This window comes from Haliotis rubra, unplaced genomic scaffold (genome assembly GCF_003918875.1).
Source record: "Haliotis rubra isolate DU_JTF1 unplaced genomic scaffold, ASM391887v1 Scf302, whole genome shotgun sequence".
Taxonomy (NCBI): Eukaryota; Metazoa; Mollusca; class Gastropoda; order Lepetellida; family Haliotidae; genus Haliotis; species Haliotis rubra.
In genome coordinates this window covers 1,051,407-1,074,914 of record NW_025766972.1, presented here as the reverse complement: position 1 = coordinate 1,074,914, position 23,508 = coordinate 1,051,407, and the positions used below count along the sequence as shown (strand labels likewise).

Sequence of the window (23,508 nt, the reverse complement as noted above, 5' to 3'; positions counted from 1 at the left end):
CACCACGGAACTCCTGACTGAAACGTATTGTAGGTACGCACTGCTCTGGTTTCAATTGTAATGATTTTAGTTGGGGCAGTAAGGAAGTAGTATTATGTTGCCATCTTTACAAGCACAACTCCACCACAGAACTCCTGACTGACTCCTGGTTTCAATTGTAATGATTTTAGTTGGGGCGTAAGGAAGTAGTAGGCCATCCTTACAAGCACTGCTCTACCATGTTCCTCTGAATTTGTAGGTGATTTTTCTAATGGTTTTAGTTGGGACAGTAAGGAAGTAGTATTATGTTGCCATCTTTACAAGCACAACTCCACCACAGAACTCCTGACTGAAACGTATTGTAGGTACGCACTGCTCTGGATTCAATTCTAATGGTTTTAGTTGGGACAGTAAGGAAGTAGTATTATGTTGCCATCCTTACAAGCACAACTCCACCACAGAACTCCTGACTGAAACGTATTGTAGGTACGCACTGCTCTGGTTTCAATTGTAATGATTTTAGTTGGGGCAGTAAGGAAGTAGTATTATGTTGCCATCCTTACAAGCACAACTCTACCATGGAACTCCTGACTGAAACGTATTGTAGGTACGAACTGCTCTGGATTCAATTCTAATGGTTTTAGTTGGGACAGTAAGAAAGTAGTATTATGTTGCCATCCTTACAAGCACAACTCCACCACAGAACTCCTGACTGAAACGTATTGTAGGTACGCACTGCTCTGGTTTCAATTGTAATGATTTTAGTTGGGGCAGTAAGGAAGTAGTATCATGCTGCCATATTTACAAGCACAACTCTACCATGGAGCTCCTGACTGAAACGTATTGTAGGTACGAACTGCTCTGGATTCAATTCTAATGGTTTTAGTTGGGACAGTAAGAAAGTAGTATTATGTTGCCATCCTTACAAGCACAACTCCACCACAGAACTCCTGACTGAAACGTATTGTAGGTACGCACTGCTCTGGTTTCAATTGTAATGATTTTAGTTGGGGCAGTAAGGAAGTAGTATCATGCTGCCATATTTACAAGCACAACTCTACCACAGAACTCCTGACTGAAACGTATTGTTTGTAGGTACGCACTGCTCTGGCGGACGTGGTGAAGAAGGAAGGTATTGAGGACACGGTACAGAGCGTGTTTGCCTTCCTAGTGAACAGGGTCCGAGCCAACCTCCATGTCGTCCTGTGTATGAGTCCAGTGGGAGAGGCGTTCAGGTAGGTCTTTAGCTGGTCTAAATCACTGTGATATTATATCACAGTTCATGTCTCAAAGGAGAGACAGTATTCTGCAGTAATTGATTGAGGGAGTGTCCACCTTCATGGTCAAGAGTCATCTTACTGACTTGGTTGATGTTGGCCGGCTGTGATGGCATTTCATAGATCATTACTAATAATCACCTGATTGTCTGGTCCAGATATGCTTATATACAGGCCACTGACATGGCTGAAATAATGCTGAGTACATCGTTCAACAACAAACACACACTAATAACCCATTTTTATTGCAGTTTTTGAAGGATGCTTTAACATAAATATGTATCATTGGTTAACTATCATCAAAAACCATGTTCATTATGACATTTTTATCAGACTCGATGATGAAAATCTATAGAATTCTAATTTTTGCTGATAATTAGTTTGGAATCATTCATATGGAAACACTCCTTTCATTTTATATTCTGTAGAGGGAGAGTGGGGCCTGATATACTTGATAAGACAAATACTTTTTTGGTCTGCTTTAAGTCCTACCTTTTTTATGAAGTACAAAACATTTTCCCAAACATCCAGCATGTTACTAAACAATTTACCCTTTTCAGCTAAAACCTGGGGGAGAGTTATTTTTTCAGAATATTTCCCAAATTGATATTTTTTGTACAGGACAAGCCCACCCAAAACCTCCTGGAATATGAAATGATTGATCCACTTATCCCTAATTTCATCTGAAGATACCCTTAACAGTATTATTAAAATCTATTGATGCTGTTCATGTTAGAGTAAATGCACATGAATATACCAGTGAGAAAAATTATGATGTCATCTTTGAAGGAAATGTTTTCGCTCCTTCCGCAGCTGCGCTGCTAGTGACGAAGGAGTTAGTGAGGATGGAAAGGGGACTGTTGCCTCAGTACATCACGTTAAACAGCGCGCAGCTAACTCTTATGCATTTACGCAGCGCACTCTACGAAATCAGCTTTTCCGCAATGCCCCGTGGCGCGATGCACATACGTCATGGCTGTGGGTTCTGCTGTATATATGCAATGTCCTTCACACATCATCACCTTGTAGAACATTACACATAGACGTATCTTACCTTCATGCGTCTCTGGCCACAAATAGAATACAAATCAAGGCTCAATGTGAACATGCACCTTTATGCATTCTTCCAGTGCATGATTCAATTTGCCATAGGATGCTTCTGTGCTCCAGTTGTATAAGGTGCTTGAATTTGCTGTGCGGAGTTGCCTTCCTTAGCTTTGCCAGGAACCAGTGATTATTTAATTGTAGAATTACACGAACCCTACCTATAGGTGAAGTTTGGTTATAATTCTTCGTAGTCTCTGAAAGGAATTGAGTATTCACGTGAGATAAGCGCATGCGTGTTAGCCGCATTCTTGAATGGACACATTTTGGAGTATTCATATTTGTGGGGTAAAACGATTGCTTTGGGAGGGCATGTAAATACTCCATTCCTTTCAGAGACTATGTAGAATTATAACCAAACTTCAACCTACAGGTAGGTTTCGTTTAATTCTACAATTCTACTACATCTGTGACGTCATTAGAGATCATGTGAGATTTGAAAACAAATGGGTCCATGAAGAACACAACAATTTGTTCAAAATAAATCACGCATGACATTTTAATGTCAGACAACAGCAGTTTTCATCAAACAGCAAACTCCTTACAAGATTTCAAAAATATTGAACCATAATTCTTCACAGAAACAACCGATTTACGGTAATATGTTTGAAAAGTAGTCTCTCTTTTCAAACCCACACTTTTTATAATAATGTCCACTGGAATACCATTATTAAAGGCGGTTGACTAATGAGTAGAAGCTGCCCTGACACTGTGGGCCTTATACACTCTGGTATCAATACCTGCTTGGTGTAACACACTTGAGCCACCTTCCTATAGCAGGGTATGAAACTCCCAAAAATTTCAGCCAGACCACAGGGCTTGTTAGATGTAAAACTTGCGAGCCCTGACCAAAACTTACCTGCCCGCAAATAATTTAGGTTTAACAAGCGATGTGGTTCATCATCCAATTGAAATTCATAGTTTATTTTTTACGAGTGAATTAACAATGATTTATTATCCTGAAATATGATGAACATCTTCATATACATGTCTGCATTTTAACCCGACCATTGGGCAGGTGAATTTGAGAATCTGGCAGTCCGTGTTGAAAATAACTCGTCCCGGGCGGTTGGGCAGGCAGGTATTTCGAACGCTGCCTACAGTGTCACACGACACTGGGTCATCTAGTCTCTGGTAGCTAGTGATGATTTGATTCCAGATTTGCCCTAAGAATCTTTCTAGCCTTATGTTACCCATGTTAGGGTCTGTCTTGAGCTGCCTATAGTGTCACACGACACTGGGTCATGCGGTCTCTGGTAGCTAGTGATGATTTGATTCCAGATTTGCCCTAAGAATCTTTCTAGCCTTGTGTTACCCATGCTAGGGTCTGTCTTGAGCCTGCATTGCTTCCTCCCACAAGTAGCTCGGTACATAACCGACATATTGCACACAGCCATGTTAAGTACAACTCACCTTCTCGCTCTGTATGTTGTCATGCATGATGGGATGTTTCAAATACAGTTGAAAAGATGAACATGATGAAACTACCAATTATCAGGCACCTGATAGAAATATCAAGAGTAGTAATTTGTTGAAAGGAAGCGGTTTACTAATAATTTGCTGTTTTTGTTTGGTGCCTGTTTTTAATTTTCTATTTTGTAAGTTTTCAGTTGTCCATGTAAATAGTTGTTAAACATTAATCTGTTATTAATCATTTTTAAATATTATTTATTTTTTCTGGTGATGGGATAGGTTTTTTTCTCAGTGGCAGACAAAAGGTATGATATCGTGGATGTTATTTTTAACATATCAGTGGGCTGGCATGATTCTTAAGTATTGTTGCGTCTGCCGTTTTTAGTTTTGTGTGTGATGAAAGTAGCATATTCAGAGGTACAGATAAGCTGCGTATCTGCGTAAATTACGCAAATATTTATGTGAAAACTCAATTCCTATTAAGTCTATTGCGTACAAGTACGCTTGAATTTTTGTAAATACTCAATAAATGTGATCTTACACGCGTTCACACAAAAATGTCAAATCTTAATATGCGTACCGGTGGATAGATATTATAACTGAGGTATACTGAGAGGTTCTATTTCAGGATATGAACATGACAACTTGCAGTTTTTCTTATCGCTTCTCATATTACAGATCAAATATAAATAAAAAACACTCAAATTTAAACTTTATTATATTTTTAAATTATTGGAAAATGGCAAAATACCCAATTGAGTTTGAGTGAGATGAGTACAAGGTATTTGGTTTCTCAAAGGAAAATTAGGATACCCAAATGAGATGAACACAAGCGAGTACATAACTCAATGACCCAAAAAGTTATCTGTAGCTCTGCATATTAGATATTGTCAACTGAATATGGCTTCTAATTGGGTAAACCTAAAATGTCGTTGCTATTTTACCTGTCAGTTCATGATCATCAGTTCATGATCGTCAGTTCATGATTGTCAGTACATGATTGTCAGTTCATGATCATCAGTTAATGATCAGGATTCCATTTCAACTGATGGATCACCATCTTCAGAATCCATTCCCCTTTTTAACTGTTACAAGATTATCTCCATTTAAGACCGACTAAATTAATCAGGTGATCATAGTTTGTGACTTGGTTGATTACATGTTCTCAAAGCCTGAATGAGTGAATTGTTGCTGACAATATCAATCACTGGTTTGTCAGGTTCACACTCAGTTATTTAACGGCCATCATATGGCTGGTATACTGCTTAGTGTGGTTTTAAACAAGAAAGTAACAAACCTGAATGGTGGTCAGATTCATTGACTAGCATGATAGTTTGCAGTGTAGTTCACTACTGCAATCACTGATTTTATTGCATACAGGACACTTTGATGAAGCTTTGTTACTGCCATTCTCTTCCCACAGAGGTTACTTGTCATATCTTCCTACGAACCTCTGTTCTAATACGGCCATATTTCCCGGTTCACGTAAAATCCACTATCGGCAAAAAATCACAACATGAATTATCTCCCTTATTTCTATCCAATCAGAACACGTGTTACATTGACTTAGATCCAACCTGACTAATGCAAGCAAATGTGGGACCACAAATATCCCTCTTCTGCCGGGGACTTGTTGATGTGACACACAAGATATTTAATAGCTAGCTTGTCTGTTGTCAACGACTGACTGACTGAGTATGGTTTTACGCCGCTTTTAGCAATCATCCAGCAATATCATGGCGGGGGACCCCAGAAATGGACTTCAGGCATTGTACCCATGTGGGGATTCAAACCCGGGCCTTCGGCGTGACGAGGGAACACTTTAACCACTAGGCTACCCCACCGTCACCGTTGTCAATGGAGACGATGATTGCTCTGCCATTACATGACTGAGTTCTGTCTAGAAGAAACATTTGCGCATCGCGCAGGGGAAGAGGTTCTAGTTTTCCCAAAGCATACGGAAATTACTGAGGCCTTGCGAATGATCACTTTTGAAACAACGTCGCTGATTGCACAACTAAATCTGACTGCAACCAATCACGAATCCTGAACACTCACACCATGAAAGGGCCGTATTAGAACAGAGGTTTATAGGAAGATATGACAGGAGTAACCTCTGTGGGAAGAGAATGAGTTACTGCTGACGTTGGCACTAAACATGAAAGTAACTATGATAACTGAGACAGCTCCATTTTATCAAGAAGAACATTTCATGTTTATAAATTCAAAAGTTCACAGAATACCATATAAACAACTTAGCTTAAATCAGAAATAACAATGCTCTGTACAGGAAATATATTTGAAGTCAGAAACATAGCTGAATTGATTCGCCTGTTTACAAGGAACTTGATCGTAAAGGGAGGGAGTCAGAACTACAAAGCTTAGCTCAACTGTCTTTGTCAGCAGGAAAAGTATCTTGACCTGTCAGTACTCTTTGTGTGATGACATTCTTCAGAGGTTACCGACGGACTGTCTTGGGTTCTTTGAATGCCGAAAGACCTTGGGCAGTTTTGCAGTTTTAATTAGGAACCAAAGATCTTGTTTTCTAAATCTTCTGAGATATTTTGTTTTGAAATGTTAGTGTGAGTTATGTTACTACGTGTTTCCAGGAACCGTATGCGCATGTACCCTGCTTTCGTCAACTGTACCACGATTGACTGGTTCAGTGAGTGGCCGCAGGATGCCCTGCTGGAGGTGGCCGACAAGTACCTGGCCGAGATGACCCTGGGCAGTGAGGAAGAGGTTGGTCATTTATCAAAACGATTTTCAGTTGGATATTGATATTGAATGAAAACATGTTTTCACAATAGTTAAGTGCTTAGTTGGTCTCAACACTACATATGTTCTGGTATTAGCCATGTTTTCATTCATCATCTTTATTTGACCTTTGTGTTTGGAGTAATTTCTTATATTTTCTTACTTCATTTCTTTGCTCTGTAAACAAGGTAAACAAGCAACTCTCAAAAACTTACACAAAGGGTGGTGATCCAATTTATTCAGGCAATTGGAATCTTAGAGTTTTCAAGATGGTTGCCATAGCAACTTATGAATTCTCTTATTATGTGTATTTGACGTAGTAATTCCTCTGAAATATCTGGAGTGAGGAAGCATAATTTTTACACATATTTTCTTCTTATGATAAATAATCTATATTGTTGTCATATTTTCATTAGGATTATGGTGTCAGTTTTCGGTCCTTGGTACATCTGAGAAAACTATTTGAATATCAATGCTAACAGCAACTTTTGTTCAATGCTTGTTTTGTTGACATCTTGTTGTTTATATACAGATGAGATACAGTACTGTGGTACTATTTTGTCAATTCTATGACTATCAGTATCTTTTTCATTTTCTCCCCTTCCTTCCAAAGGACAAGCTGAAGCCTTCCCTTGCAAAGATCTTCTCTGTCATGCACAAATCAGTGTCAGAGTTCTCTAAGAGGATGCTGCTTGAGATGAGACGGCACAATTATGTCACGCCCACCAACTACCTCGAACTGGTGTCAGGATACAAGAAGTAAGAATCGGTCCGTAGAAGCACATCCTGGTCGTAAAAGGCGACTTAATGGATTGGGTGGTCAGACTCGGTGACCTGGTTGATGATGTGTCATTGTGTCATGGGATGGTGCTCACAATATCACTCACTGGATTGTCTTGTTCACACTTGAGTGTTTACAAGCTCATGTCACATAGTTCAAATGTTGCTGAGTAGGGTTACAAGGCACACAGACACACGCATCTTTGGATGAAGATATCCATATTGTTGTTAGTGGTGTGAGGATAGTCCAGCAATATCATATTGGGCAGGGCTCCATTTAAGAGATGTTAACCTACTTGCACCAGGTGCAACCTAAGATAAAAACCTAGTTGCACCAGCCAAACTCCAGTTGCAACGTAGTGTGCTAAAACGTCAGAGGTTTCGGTGCACATAAACATATTTTCGTGGGATGTTGTACCCATGAAACCATAACAACACAGACACAGCTGGTTCCTGTTTACTCGAGCTGTCATAGCCAAGAGGTGTCTATAAATAGCAATGTTTTGATGCCATAGCTAATCAAAGTTTAGAAGAAATATGAGTTGACATATTTATGCTTATAATGTTAGATTTATTGTTGATATAATTCTCGAAACTTGACTAATAACTAGGTTTCACTTTGTGATACTGGGTTGCACCAGTGCAAGTATCAAAGCACTAAATCGAATTGGGGGACACCAGAGATGGGCTTCACACATTGGAACCATGTGGGGAATCGAACCCAGGTTTTCGGCATGACGAGCAAACGTTTGTTTTTCATCAATTCAATCTATTATTCATGGTCATTAGTGGTGTGACGATTCATCGATACGCATCGATTCATGGGCCACCGATACAGTGAATCAATACAAAGTTTTACATTGTCATATATCCCGATAAAACACTTCAAATGGGCCACGATGTACATCGATGTTTAACTTTGAATATTGCCAAATTGCGATATCTGTCAAGAAAGACTTACTTTTGTTTGATGATTAAAATATATGCATACTTATTTTCCCTTCATAAATTTCTCGGAAATTCTTGCGTCAGGAACTGTGTCAAACATGTTCGCACTTTATTATCATTCACAAAGTATGTGTATAAACATAATTAAGTCATTTCCGAATGAACATTGAAAAACGCTGGTGGAATTTGACGAAATACTTTAAAATGGTTTTGTTTTGATCTTAAGGTGTTTTGTAGTTAGAAGTGTTAGAATTAAAGATTTTAGTATCGTGATACATATCATATCACCACCATTATATCGGGATTCGTATTGTATTCAGTGCACAATACTCTGGCAATATATCGCCATGACTAAAAATGTTGTATCATGATATATCGTATCGCTTGTTGTATGCCAATACCAGCACTAATTGTTATGATTATAAATTAGTTAATAATGTGGTACACTACTAATGTGTTCAGCCCATGTACATGTTCCATGACATGACATTGGTTTCCTTGTCAACCGATAAGTGTACAAACTGTAATCTCTACTTCCTGGGGAGGATACACAAAAATCAAATGAAATGACAAAGAGAACTAATATTTGATTTTAAGCTGCACTTGCATTGTATTAGTGATAGGTGGATTTGAAATTGTGCCATAAAATCTTGCCCATTGGACAGCAGGCTGCGTTGGTCAGAGAATGTACAAGCAAACCTGTCATTCTAAATCACTGATTTGTTTAACAGACTGTTGAATGAGAAGAAGAAGGAGCTAGGCGATGCCGCCAACAAGCTGAAGAATGGTCTGAGTAAGATTGACGACACGCGGGAGAAGGTGGAGAAAATGTCGGTGGAGTTGGAGGATGCCAAGACGAAGGTGGCGCAGTTCCAGAAGCAGTGCGAGGAGTACCTGGTCATCATCGTCCAGCAGAAGAGGGAGGCTGACGAGCAACAGAAGGTGAAGGATGTCATCTGGGGTGGGCAGGTCATTGGGGATAGGGATGTGTCATCGATGATGTGGACATGTTATGTTGGATGAGCTGGGATGTTGTGCAGCCATATGGGATAGGCTTAGGTCATCTGGGGTGGGTAGGTCACCTGGCATAGGGTGTGGTCATCGATGTTGTGGACATGTAATGTTGGATGAGCTGGGATGTTGTGCTGCCATATGGGGTAGGCTTAGGTCATCTGGGTGGGTAGGTCACTTGGCATAGGGTGTGGTCATCGATGTTGTGGACATGTAATGTTGGATGAGCTGGGATGTTGTGCTGCCATATGGGGTAGGCTTAGGTCGACTGGGTGGGTAGGTCACTTGGCATAGGGTGTGGTCATCGATGTTGTGGACATGTAATGTTGGATGAGCTGGGATGTTGTGCTGCCATATGGGGTAGGCTTAGGTCATCTGGGTGGGTAGGTCACTTGGCATAGGGTGTGGTCATCGATGTTGTGGACATGTAATGTTGGATGAGCTGGGATGTTGTGCTGCCATATGGGGTAGGCTTAGGTCGACTGGGTGGGTAGGTCACTTGGCATAGGGTGTGGTCATCGATGTTGTGGACATGTAATGTTGGATGAGCTGGGATGTTGTGCTGCCATATGGGGTAGGCTTAGGTCGACTGGGTGGGTAGGTCACTTGGCATAGGGTGTGGTCATCGATGTTGTGGACATGTAATGTTGGATGAGCTGGGATGTTGTGCTGCCATATGGGGTAGGCTTAGGTCACTGGGTGGGTAGGTCACTTGGCATAGGGTGTGGTCATCGATGTTGTGGACATGTAATGTTGGATGAGCTGGGATGTTGTGCTGCCATATGGGGTAGGCTTAGGTCATCTGGGTGGTTAGGTCACCTGGGCATAGGGTGTGGTCATCGATGTTGTGGACATGTAATGTTGGATGAGCTGGGATGTTGTGCTGCCATATGGGGTAGGCTTAGGTCGACTGGGTGGGTAGGTCACTTGGCATAGGGTGTGGTCATCGATGTTGTGGACATGTAATGTTGGATGAGCTGGGATGTTGTGCTGCCATATGGGGTAGGCTTAGGTCGACTGGGTGGGTAGGTCACTTGGCATAGGGTGTGGTCATCGATGTTGTGGACATGTAATGTTGGATGAGCTGGGATGTTGTGCTGCCATATGGGGTAGGCTTAGGTCATCTGGGGTGGTTAGGTCACTTGGCATAGGGTGTGGTCATCGATGTTGTGGACATGTAATGTTGGATGAGCTGGGATGTTGTGCTGCCATATGGGGTAGGCTTAGGGGATCATCTGGGTGGGTAGGTAGGTCACTTGGCATAGGGTGTGGTCATCGATGTTGTGGACATGTAATGTTGGATGAGCTGGGATGTTGTGCTGCCATATGGGGTAGGCTTAGGTCATCTGGGTGGGTAGGTCACTTGGCATAGGGTGTGGTCATCGATGTTGTGGACATGTAATGTTGGATGAGCTGGGATGTTGTGCTGCCATATGGGGTAGGCTTAGGTCATCTGGGGTGGTTAGGTCACCTGGCATAGGGTGTGGTCATCGATGTTGTGGACATGTAATGTTGGATGAGCTGGGATGTTGTGCTGCCATATGGGGTAGGCTTAGGTCATCTGGGTGGTTAGGTCACCTGGCATAGGGTGTGGTCATCGATGTTGTGGACATGTAATGTTGGATGAGCTGGGATGTTGTGCTGCCATATGGGGTAGGCTTAGGTCATCTGGGGGGGGTAGGTCACCTGGCATAGGGTGTGGTCATCGATGTTGTGGACATGTAATGTTGGATGAGCTGGGATGTTGTGCTGCCATATGGGGTAGGCTTAGGTCATCTGGGGTGGCCCAACTACAGGTAATGTTGGATGAGCTATGGTCATCGATGTTGTGGACATGTGATATCAGGTTGGCTGGGGTGTGGGGATGCCATTTGGTGTTGGGGTATGTCACCTTTTGATGGCAGGTCATCGGGGACAGGGGTTTGTTAATGATGATTGGGACATGTAATGTTGGGTGGACTGGGATGTTTAGGTGCCATAGGGGATGGGCTCAGGTCATCTGGGGTGGGTAGGTCACCTGCCTAGGGTGTGATGCCATATCATCTGGGAATGTGCCAACTTCCAAGATTATAAAGTGTGTGTAACAAACATGATTATTACACCTTGCTTTACAGTACACTATACTGTTTCATTACTAGCTTTCTTTGTTTTCAGTCTGTGGCTCAGAAGGGTGAACGTATTGCAGAGGAAGAGACTAAGTGTCAGCACATGGCTGATCTGGCACAGCATGACCTGGATGAAGCCCTGCCAGCCCTGCAGGAGGCCATCAAGGTGAGCAAAGGTCACAGGTCACAGGAACCTATATGGTAGGACACACTGACCAGTATGGTAGGACAAACACCACACTGACCTATAGGGTAGCTCACAGGTCAAACTGACCTTATGGTAGGACACAGGACATACTGACCTATATGGTAGTACACAGGTTACACTGACCTGTAGGGAAGGACACAGGTCACACTGACCTATATGGTAGGACAGAGGTCACACTGACCTATATGGTAGGGCATAGGTCACACTGACCTACAGGGAAAGACACAGGTCACACTGACCTATATGGTAGGACACATGTCACACTGACCTATATGGTAGGACACAGGTCACACTGACCTATATGGTAGGTCATGGGATGTTTAGGGTAGGACCTAAAATGTATGAGCACAGGTCATACTGATCTACAGCGCATGCGTAGAGGTCATCCTGACATACAAAGGTATGAAAAAGTGTTGCACTGCATGTACCTGGTTCAAAGCAATACAATAAAATGAAGTAGTTTTATCATAAACATTACATTCTCTTCACACCAGGCTCTGGAGTCACTCAGCAAGAAGGACATAACAGAGATCAAGTCCTATGGCCGACCTCCTGCTCTGGTAGAGAAGGTTATGGAGGCGGTCATGATTCTCCGAGGAAATGACCCAACATGGCCAGAAGCCAAGAGACAGCTAGGTGAGAACTCTCATATGATTACACCTTCATGTACACTCACATCACACCCCCCATCCCTTCATTAACTCTTGTCTTTGTTTTCATATTCCCCAATACTTCTGATAAATGTTCATGAATGCTCCCACCTCCTTTCTCTATGTAATATTTTCAGAAGCCCCACCCACCTTCATAGGGTCCCATATATAAAGTTTTGTCTCAGCACAGGTTCCCATAGTCTGTCTCACAGTCCCTGAACCGCATTATTTTCCCTTCTGTATTGTCCTTTCTGCAATGCTAAGCCCCAAATGAAGCAAGTTTAGATTTCCTCAGGTTCTGAATAATCCCTTTTCACTGGAGCTCCTTTTCAAGTTAAAAGGAATTCTTTGTTTCTATCAAAATTGTTTATATTCAGAGACTAAGCGTTAGTCTATGGTTCCAAGTAAGATTGCTGAGGCAGCTAAGGAAACTTTTGGGATAAAGAGTGAGTGAGTGAGTTAGTTTTACGCCGCACTCAGCAAAATATTCCAGCTATATGGCGGCAGTCTGTAAATAATCAAGTCTGGACCAGACAATCCAGGGATCAACAGCATGAACATCGATCTACCAATTGGGATATGATGACATGTGTTAACCCAGTCAACGAGCCTGACCAACCTGATCACGTTGGTCGCTTCTTATGACAAGTATGGGTTACAAGCATCAATTCCAACCCAGACCGTCACGGGTCTTTTAGGATAAAGGACCAGTCTCATCAACGATTCTGTCTCCTAGGTGATGGCAACTTCTTAAAGCAGCTGATGAACTATGACAAAGACAACATCACAGACCGAGTGCTGAAGAAAATTGGCTCATACTGCCAGCAGTCTGACTTCCACCCCGAGATCATCGGGCGTGTGTCCACCGCTGCCAAGTCCCTGTGTATGTGGGTGCGAGCTATGGAGGTGTACGGGCGGATCTACCGAGTTGTGGAGCCCAAGCGACAGCGGCTACAGGCTGCCCAGTCTCAGCTTAATGAGAAACAGGCTGCCCTGGCTGATGCTAAGGCCAAACTAGCTGAGGTATGTCTGCTGTAATCTTAGTAACAAGTCAGTCATTCAGGAGGGTCAGACATCACTGTAGAAAAGCCAGAGAACTTACAGATTTCAACATCTTTCATGTGAGGAGCAATATGTTTCGGAGTATAAGCTTACTCCTTCAGCTAATGAATGCCAGGATGCCTAGAATATTTGTGATATAGTGCTAAATGATTTGCATTGTTTTTATAAAACAGTCAGACACACATCAGGGAAACCAATATCCTGTCAATTAGGGAATTATGTGCAATTTGTTTTGAGGAAGTAAACCCAGTTTCGATGAACAGCTTATTGAAAGTAGTTGGCCTGGCTCCTTTCCATAGTTATCCGATACACACTTAAGATGTTGATAAATATCTTGATCCTGTGTAGTTTCATAATTGATCATTTAAAACAGCATCGGAATGACTTTCCCCATTTATCAGAACATGATACCAAGTTCATTGGATCAATAACACAAAGAATCAATTTGCATTTGTGTGGTAGACATTTTTGATTATTACCGCTGCAAATGTTCCCCTCAGGTGGAAGCCAAGATGGCAGAGTTGAAGCGTCAGTATGATGAAAAGCTGGCTCAGAAGGAGGAGCTGAAGAGGAAGGCAGAGCACACCGAGATGATGCTTGACCGTGCGTCCAAGCTGGTGTCCGGTCTGGCCGGGGAGAGGATCCGGTGGGAGGAGACGGTCAAGGACTTGGAAGAGAGGATGGGCTACTTGGTGGGGGACTGTCTGATAGCAGCAGCCTTCCTGTCCTACATGGGACCCTTCCTCTCCAACTACAGGGATGAGATGGTGCAGCTGCGCTGGATGCAGGAGGTACAGTGTCCGTCCTTATTTGTGTCCCCTTTGTGGAGTGTCCTCCTGTAGTGTTCTTGTGTCTTTATGGGGGTAGCCTCATGGGGGGTCCAGATGTAGTGTCATTATGACCTGTTGCAGTGTTACTAATGGATGTCCTCATGTAGCATCCTTTTGTCATGTCCTCCTGTGATGTCTTTATGTCATGCCCTCATGTAGTTTCATTATGTCAGAACATCCAATAGTGTCCTTATGTCATGTCCTCCTGTGGTGTCCTTATGTCATGTCCTCATGTAGTGTCCTATGTCATGTCCTCATGTAGTGTCCAATCTCATGTCCTCATGTAGCATCCTTGTGTCATGTCCTCCTGTGGTGTCCTTATGTCATGTCCTCCAGTAGTGTACTTATGCCATGTCCTCCAGAAGTGTTCTGTGTCATGTCCTCCATAAGTGTCCTATGTCATGTCCTCATGGGATGTCCTCCTAGAGTGTTCTTACATCATGTGTCCATGTGGTTCCTCATGTTGTCTTTTCTTGGAATCTGCTTGACATCCTTTGTGTGGTGTCTTCAAGGGGTGTCTTAAAGGGGTGTCCATGTGTGAGAGCTTCATGGGATGTGCTTGTGTTGTTCCTTTGTGTGGTGTGTTCAAGGGGGTCCACATGTGAGGGCTTCATGGGATGTGCTTGTGTTGTTTCCATTGTGTGGTGTCTTCAAAGGGTGTCTGTATGGTGGGGTAGCCTAGTGGTTAAAGCGTTCGCTCGTCATGCTGAAGACCCAGGTTCGACTCCCCACATGGGCACAATGTGTGAAGCCCATTTCTGGTGTCCCCCGCCATGATTTTGTTTGAATATTGCTAAAAGCGGCATAAAATTATACCCACTCACATCAATCCAACACAGTGTTAAACAACTGAAATATTGTTCAAAACAGCATGAACACCTTTTTCACTTATTTCGTCCAAATTGTCCACAGGTGAGGAAACTTGGTGTACCATGTGCACCAGACTTCAGCTTCTGTGATTTCATGGCCAAGCCGACTCAGGTGCGAGACTGGAACATCCAGGGTCTGCCCAGCGATGCCTTCTCCACAGAGAACGGAGTCATCGTCACCCGCGGCAGTCGGTGGCCCCTGATGATCGATCCCCAGGGACAAGCCATCAAGTGGATCAAGAACATGGAAGTGTCTAGGGTAGGAATGTTGACTTACACTGTGTTTTCAAGGATCAAATTAAGATACCTTAATTAAGATACCTAATGTCCATAAACATTGTATGTGAAAGTATCACTTTAGAGTTTAGAGGCACCATTGTTTACATCATCAGGATGGCGTTATTGACATCATTCAAATGTAAATGTGACATAAGTTTGGAATGACCTCATAGCTGAAGAACCCGTGAAGATACGGGTTAGAATTGATCTTCAGTAACCCATGCTTGTCGTAAGAGGCGACTAACGGGATTGGATGGTCAGGCTCACTGACTTGGCTGACACATGTCATCAGTTCCCGGTTGCGTAGATTGATGCTCATGCTGTCGATCCCTGGATTGAGGGGGCGGTGGGGTAGCCCAGTGGTTAAAGCGTTGGCTTGTAACGCCAAAGACCCGGGTTCGAATCCCGCCGTGATGTTCCTGTAATATTGCTTAAAGCGGCGTGAAACCAAACTCAGTCAGTCAGTCCCTGGATTGTCTGGTCCCGATTCGATTATTTACAGACTGCCGTCATATAGCTGGAACATTGCTGAGTGTGGCGTAAAACTAAACTCACTCACTTACTCATAGCTGAAGATTATTGACATCAATGTAGAATCTTTAAGACATCATTAAAGGTTTTCTAAGATGGCAGTTATGATCAGTGCATTTGTCTAAATGGGAGCTCAAAAGGATTGAGAAATGATTGGCAAGAAAGAAATTTTACCCTCCCATGTGTGCCATACACCGAGTTTAAAAACTCAAGTCAAAATTGATGTTATAACCTTGCTCTTGTTCAAGGTCGTCAAGAATTCGACACTCATTTCTTGAACTCAGTATGACACATATGATCTACAATAATGTGTATATGATTGTGAGATAGCTGAATGTTGATCTGTTCCTCCAGGGTCTGAAGGTGATAGATCTGCAGCAGTCGGACTACATGCGCACCATGGAGAGTGCAATTCAGTTTGGTCTGCCTGTCCTGCTGCAAAATGTGCAGGAGAAACTGGACCCTTCACTGGACCCCATCCTCAACAGATCACTTATCAAGATCGGTCAGTCTTGCTTTAAAAACTTCCCTATGGTCACCATCTTGACGTGGCGACCTGGTTAATTATGTACCTTTGTACCCCTGATGGCTTATTGGTGACCATTTTGATGTGGCGACCTGGTTGATTATGTGCCATTGTACCCACGATGACTTATTGGTGACCATCTTGATGTGGCGACTTGGTTGATTACGGGGTGTTCATGCCATTGCTAGATATCCAAGGTGGAATATTTAAGACAATTCAACAGGGTGTTCATTGTCTGCATACAGAGGATATTATTTAACATAGGGACTAGATATCCAAGGTGATATGTTTAAGACAATTCAACAGGGTGTTCATTGTCTGCATACAGAGGATATTATTTAACATAGGGACTAGATATCCAAGGTGGAATGTTTAAGACAATTCAACAGGGTGTTCATTGTCTGCATACAGAGGATATTATTTTAACATAGGGGCTAGATATCCAAGGTGGAATGTTTAAGACAAGAACAGGGTGTTCATGTCTCATACAGAGGATATTATTTAACATAGGGACTAGATATCCAAGGTGATATGTTTAAGACAATTCAACAGGGTGTTCATTGTCTGCATACAGAGGATATTATTTAACATAGGGACTAGATATCCAAGGTGGAATGTTTAAGACAATTCAACAGGGTGTTCATTGTCTGCATACAGAGGATATTATTCAACATAGGGACTAGATATCCAAGGTGGAATGTTTAAGACAATTCAACAGGGTGTTCAATGTCTGCATACAGAGGATATTATTTAACATAGGGACTAGATATCCAAGGTGGAATGTTTAAGACAATTCAACAGGGTGTTCAATGTCTGCATACAGAGGATATTATTTAACATAGGGACTAGATATCCAAGGTGGAATGTTTAAGACAATTCAACAGGGTGTTCATTGTCTGCATACAGAGGATATTATTTAACATAGGGACTAGATATCCAAGGTGGATGTTTATGTTTAAGACAATTCAACAGGGTGTTCATTGTCTGCATACAGAGGATATTATTTAACATAGGGACTAGATATCCAAGGTGGAATGTTTAAGACAATTCAACAGGGTGTTCATTGTCTGCATACAGAGGATATTATTTAACATAGGGACTAGATATCCAAGGTGAATGTTTAAGACAATTCAACAGGGTGTTCAATGTCTGCATACTCCTCCTATTTACAGACAATCCTGAGAAGGGTAACACTGCATGATCTGTATGTCAGAACACACCACCCTCACATATATCTTAAATGGCTTGTCACATTCAATGTGTGTAGATTTTAGATTATCATTTATTCCCATGGGGATTCCAGCAACCTTTGGGTGATCACGTGTCTTTGTATTCAGACGTGGTTATTGCTCATAATATTGATCACTGCCATATAGTTTAATTATGAACTGGCTTTATGCATTGTACGGCCCACGTTTAATTTGAATGGCACTGATAAGATGCATATCCACAGCACCACATTGTCTCAGATTTACCATATTTCTTCAGACAGATACCCCATCAGAGAATATTTCTGACTTTATAGTGTCTGATAATGACCCGCCTTCTATTTCTTCAGCCTCAATATTATGACACCATTTGGCTTTTCTTGAACTTTCTAGGAATTTGTCTAGACCAGCTCTGAGGCCAGTACTAGGCCCCAAGTCTAAAGCAGTGGTCAGTAAAATCTGCCCATGTTATTACTAATGTTATGACTTGTAGAGTCAATTTGTATTCCATATGCTGGCTACATGCATTTACTTTAGAGCTAGATAATCCCAGCTTTCAATATACAACTGAACACTAAGCCTATACACCAGATCTTTGTATCCCCGTTTGTTTTGAGAATCTTTGTTTTTACTCAGTGTCTGTTGGAGAAAATATGGTTTATTGTCGTTGCATGGCACCTATGGAAATTCTACACAGGTCTGAATCAGGAAAAGAATTTCTTGAATCTATAAAGAATAGACACAGCCAAATAAATTAATGGTAGTTGTGGAAAAAATACTTTAAAAATATGAGATACAAATAAATTAATTACTCTTATTTAAGTCATTATAAAAACAGCAGCCTTTGATGCCTTTATTAACTGTTTGTGATTCCCTGGAAATTATTATCATTTCTTTGAGAGTCATTAATGTAGTTAGATGTTTATTTGTCCAAGATTTCATGGCCCTAAAACCCAGTGGATGAAATGGCTAAATAGTGACACTGTTGCAGGCGGGGCATACATCATACGACTGGGAGACAAGGAGATTGAGTACAACTACGACTTCCGCTTCTACATCACCACCAAGCTCAGCAACCCCCACTACACCCCCCAGATTTCCACCAAGGCCACCATTGTCAACTTCGCAGTCAAGGAGCAAGGTTGGAAAAACATAAATAATCAAAAAGTCTTTGTTGCATCATTCTCTTCCCACAGAGGTTACTTGTTATAACTTCCTATGAACCTCTGTTCTAATACGGCCCTTTCATGGTGCGAGTGTTCAGGATTCGTGATTGGTTGTAATCAGAATTAGTTGTGCAATCAGTGACGTTGTTTCATAAGTGATCATTCGCAAGGCCTCGGTTATTTCCGTATGCTTCGGGAAAACTAGAATGTCAAACGTTTCTTCTAGACAGAACTCAGTCATGTTATGGCGGATCAATGGCGTCTCCATCGCCATCGTTGACAATGGACAAGCTAGCCATTAAATGTCTTGTGTGTCACATCAACACAAGTCCCCGGCAGAGGAGGGATATTTGTGGCCCCACACATTTGCTTGTGTTGGTCAAGTTGGATCTAAGTCGATGTAACACGTGTTTTGATTGGATAGAAAGAAGGGAGATAATTTGTGTTGCGATTTTGTGCCGCTAGGGGATTTTCCGAGAACCGGGAAATATGGCTGAACATAGGTTCGTAGGAAGATATGACAAGTAACCTCTGTGTGAAGAAAATGTTGTTGTATGTGAAATTGAAAGATTTGGTTTTCAAGGGAGATAACTGCACAAACTAGACAGTAGAAAAGCATATCGCAGTATACTGGTAATCCTGTGCAGTCCAAGTGCATCCATAGAAGCTCACATGTATGATTATGTCTCCCCCCGAAGGGTCGGGAGACATTGTTTTTGGTAGAGTTTTCATCAGTGTCTGCATTCCCATTGTTTCCAGAATGTAACTCTAAAACTACTTGAACAATCTTCACCAAACTTGGTATACTGCCTCTCCATATCATGTAGATGTGCCTTTTAGGGGTTTGAACTTTTCATTCAATTTTATTTTTTTCTATTTCCATGGCAACAAGTTGGACTTTGTCTTTTTGAAGGGTAAAGTTCGTTTCTGGAGCATAATTCTGAAACTATTTGACCCATCTTCACCAAATCTGCCTCTCCATATCATGTAGATGTGCCTTTTGGGGGTTTGAACATTTCTTTCAATTTTATTTTTTCCTGTTTCAATTATTTTTTCTGTTGAGGTCTCAATGTTGAATTGGGGAAGGGGGAGACATCTGTTTTTACGAGTAAAAACACTTTCTAGTTGTGTCTGTGGTACAGGTCTGGAGGCCCAGCTATTGGGTATCGTGGTCAGGAAGGAACGGCCAGAACTAGAGGAACAGAAGGACACGCTGGTCAGAAGCATCGCTGCAGGCAAGAAGAAGCTGGTGGAATGTGAAGATGAGATTCTGAGGTAAGGCAGTACAGCTCAGGGCTTGATTTAGTGCTTTAAATTTGTTACTTGCACTGGTGCAACCCAAGATTACAAGTGCAGCCTAGTTATTAGTCTAACTTGCACCATGTGCAAGTAAATTTTTGATTGGGTAAACTTCTGAATAAAACATCTAAATAATTCAACAGCATATTTCTTTCATTACATAATCTAATAAAAACAGTGCAACTAGAATTTGGCTGGTGCAACTAGGTTTTTATCTTAGGTTGCACATGGTGCAAGTAGGTTAACATCTCTCGAGCCCTGTCAGCTATAACACACACTGGTGGAATTCAGTGATTTGATTCTGGTCCTTCTGTGGCACTAGACTGGAAATCACCAGCTTGGAGCAGGTACCTGTAAAGGTCAGGTATGAGGGTAGAGTTTTGAATAACGCCTAAATGTATCTGCAGGTTGCTGAACGAGACCAAGGGCTCCCTCTTGGATGATGAACAGCTGGTCAACACACTCCAGACATCCAAAATAACTTCCCAGGAGGTGTCCGAGCAGGTCCAGATCTCAGAGCAGACTGAGGCCAAGATTGATGCGGCCAGAGAGGTGAGGTTATATATACAACACTGAAAAGTTAGGGCAAAGAGTGGAAACTTACTGCCTCAAATTTATTCTTTTTGTGCAGTTTCTAGAAAACCAATAAATATTCCAAGCTGATAACTGGTGAGTGAAGAAGATTGGGTAGTGAGGCTCTGTGGGTGAGTTGATTGCTGTTGTGACCACAGTGCCCAGACATCATGGTGGATTGTACTTTAGAACCAATGGGGATTCTGGTTAGAATTCCTTACCATTGGTCATTGCTTGTCAAAAGAGACAGCTTAATTGACAGGGAGGCCAGGAATCATGACATAGATGAATGCATGTCATCATCCCAAGACACAAATTATGTGTACTGGCACCTTGTCTCCCGATAGTTTCAAGGTCCTGTCCCTGACTAGAACACATGCCACCTTTGTTGACAAATATGCCTTTGTCAACCCAGCAGTGAATGGGTATCAGGTAGGATGAAATCTCTGATCCACTGTCCAGAAATATATCATCATCATCATCATCATCATCATCATCATCATCATGAGGGTACAATGTGTGAAACCCATTTCTGGCATCATGAGGGTACAATGTGTGAAGCCCATTTCCCCTGCCGTGATATTGCTGGAATGTTGCTAAAAGCGGCGCAAACTCACTCACTCACTCACTCACTCATCATCATCATCATGACATTTGGAAGGCTCCGCATAATGTATGATTTCACATAAGGCTAAAGGATAATCTGCTTCTTCTATCCAGGGTTACCGACCATGTGCCCAGAGAGCTTCCATCCTGTTCTTTGTCCTCAACGACATGGGCCGCATCGACCCCATGTACCAGTTCTCGCTGGACTCCTACATCGAGCTGTTCATCCTGTCCATCGAGAAGAGTCAACGCAGCTCCAAACTGGAGGAGAGGATTGTCAATCTCAACGAGTACCACACTTATGCTGTGTACAGGTGAGCTAGCACAGCTGTCGTGTCCTAAATAGTAGCCTCAGTCAATATACTGTCATGTCACTAATAAGATTGTATTCATATAACATGGATTCTCACTGGGACCTAGCGTGAAATAGACTTCCAACACTCTTGTTATACCCCCGCTATGAAGTAACGGGGGTATATAGCATTCATTCTGTCCGTCCGTCCCGAAACTTTGTCCGGAGCATATCTCTTAAAGTTTACTTGCTAGGTTCACCAAACTTCACACACATGTTAATCATTACCCATTGATGTGCCTTTTGCTATTTTAATTTTTTTCTTCAGAATTTTGTTTTTTTGCTGTTTCCATGGAAACATGACTTAGTGCCAAATGTGTTTGATGGTTTTGTCCGGAGCATATCTCTTAAAGTTTACATGCTAGGTTCAACAAACTTCACACACATGTTAATCATTACCCATTGATGTGCTTTTTGCTATTTAAATTTTTTTCAGAATTCGTTTTGTTGTTGTTTCCATGGAAACATGACTTGGTGCAAAATGTGTTTGATGGTTACCTGGCCACAGCATATCATCGAAACTATACATGCTAGGTTCACCAAACTTAATACACAAGTTAATCATGACCCACAGATATGCCATGTGCTAAAAAATAACAATCTTCATCTACGTCCACTTCATTGTGTGCAACAAGTTCAATTGTATGTCAGGTTTCCACGGAAAACACAAAAAAATAATGTTTCCATAAATTAATACCGTAATCAGTACATGGCAAAACTATTATCTAACATGTATATAAAGTTTAGTAGAGTCAAGGAGAAAGTCTTGTGAGCTGCTGATCGTTGTCACATTATATATATCAATATCAGTCATTTCCATGTCCCAAAGTGGGAAGCTGGGGTATGTGAGCTGTGCTCACTTCTACACTTGTTTCAACAGGTGATCAAAATCTTTGACTTGGTTGATCATATGTCATCGTATTCCAATGATGATGGATGTTGCTCATATTATCAACCACTGGTTTGTCTGGGCCAGACTCAGTTATTCACTAGCAGTAGTTGGTCTGAAGACAAAACAGTGGAAGTTCCATATAGCTAGCTGCTATAGAGCTAGATACTGTATATAGTAGACTTATGCTGCAATAGAGCCAGATAGTGTAGATAATAGAATTTAAGGTATCACATTAAGTTTCTTGCCTCATTAGCATTTGTTATAAGAGATTCACGTTTAGTTCCCCATTTGTATTGTTTGAATTATTTCTTATCAGTTTAATCAAGAGATTTAGTTCCCCAAATAGCACATTTCGATACTTTAATTTTAGTTAGTTTAGTTTTCAATTCCACTGCGCAACAGTTAGCTGATCTTGTTCAAACGAAACAATTTCTACTAGTAACATGGAGTTTTGATGTTGCAGATACACATGTCGGGGACTGTTCGAGAGGCACAAGCTACTCTTCTCCTTCCAGATGTGTGCCAAGATCCTGGAACATGCTGGAAAAATCAACATGGACGAGTACAATTTCTTCCTCAGAGGTGGTGTGGTAAGCTAATTTGTTTGATGTCACGATGTTTAAGTTAAAAAACGAAATCAATGTGTTTCTGATAAATATTGATTGAACATGGTCTCATGAACTTTCTAGCAGAGGCAGACAGTTTACAGACAGGCAGTAAGACATGCAGAGAGACACACACACATACACACTACAGACACACTACAGACACACAGGCTCATGTTCACATACAGAGGTTGCTATGTAAGTGCAATTATCTTAAATCTTTCACCTCACCTCACCCAAAGTGCCATTATCTTGAATCTTTCACCTCACCTCACCCTAAGTGCAATTATCTTGAATCTTTCACCTCACCTCACCCTAAGTGCAATTATCTTGAACCTTTCACCTCACCTCACCCAAAGTGCAATTATCTTGAATCTTTCACCTCACCTCACCCTAAGTGCAATTATCTTGAACGTTTCACCTCACCTCACCCTAAGTGCAATTATCTTGAACCTTTCACCTCACCTCACCCTAAGTG

The 23,508-nt window shown here is 41.8% G+C and overlaps 1 protein-coding gene across 1 annotated transcript in view; it reads left to right on the top strand.

The window, feature by feature from the left end:
* LOC124282758 (dynein axonemal heavy chain 2-like) overlaps positions 1 to 23,508 on the top strand; it is a 109,888-nt gene that overhangs the window by 68,797 nt on the left and 17,583 nt on the right. The window contains 15 exon segments of the mRNA XM_046718785.1: positions 1,075 to 1,214; positions 6,383 to 6,515; positions 7,144 to 7,289; positions 8,990 to 9,200; positions 11,424 to 11,540; positions 12,077 to 12,218; positions 12,969 to 13,255; positions 13,795 to 14,085; positions 15,037 to 15,252; positions 16,158 to 16,308; positions 18,529 to 18,678; positions 19,846 to 19,978; positions 20,410 to 20,554; positions 21,296 to 21,495; positions 22,889 to 23,015. Coding sequence (XP_046574741.1) covers positions 1,075 to 1,214; positions 6,383 to 6,515; positions 7,144 to 7,289; positions 8,990 to 9,200; positions 11,424 to 11,540; positions 12,077 to 12,218; positions 12,969 to 13,255; positions 13,795 to 14,085; positions 15,037 to 15,252; positions 16,158 to 16,308; positions 18,529 to 18,678; positions 19,846 to 19,978; positions 20,410 to 20,554; positions 21,296 to 21,495; positions 22,889 to 23,015 — 2,589 coding nt within the window.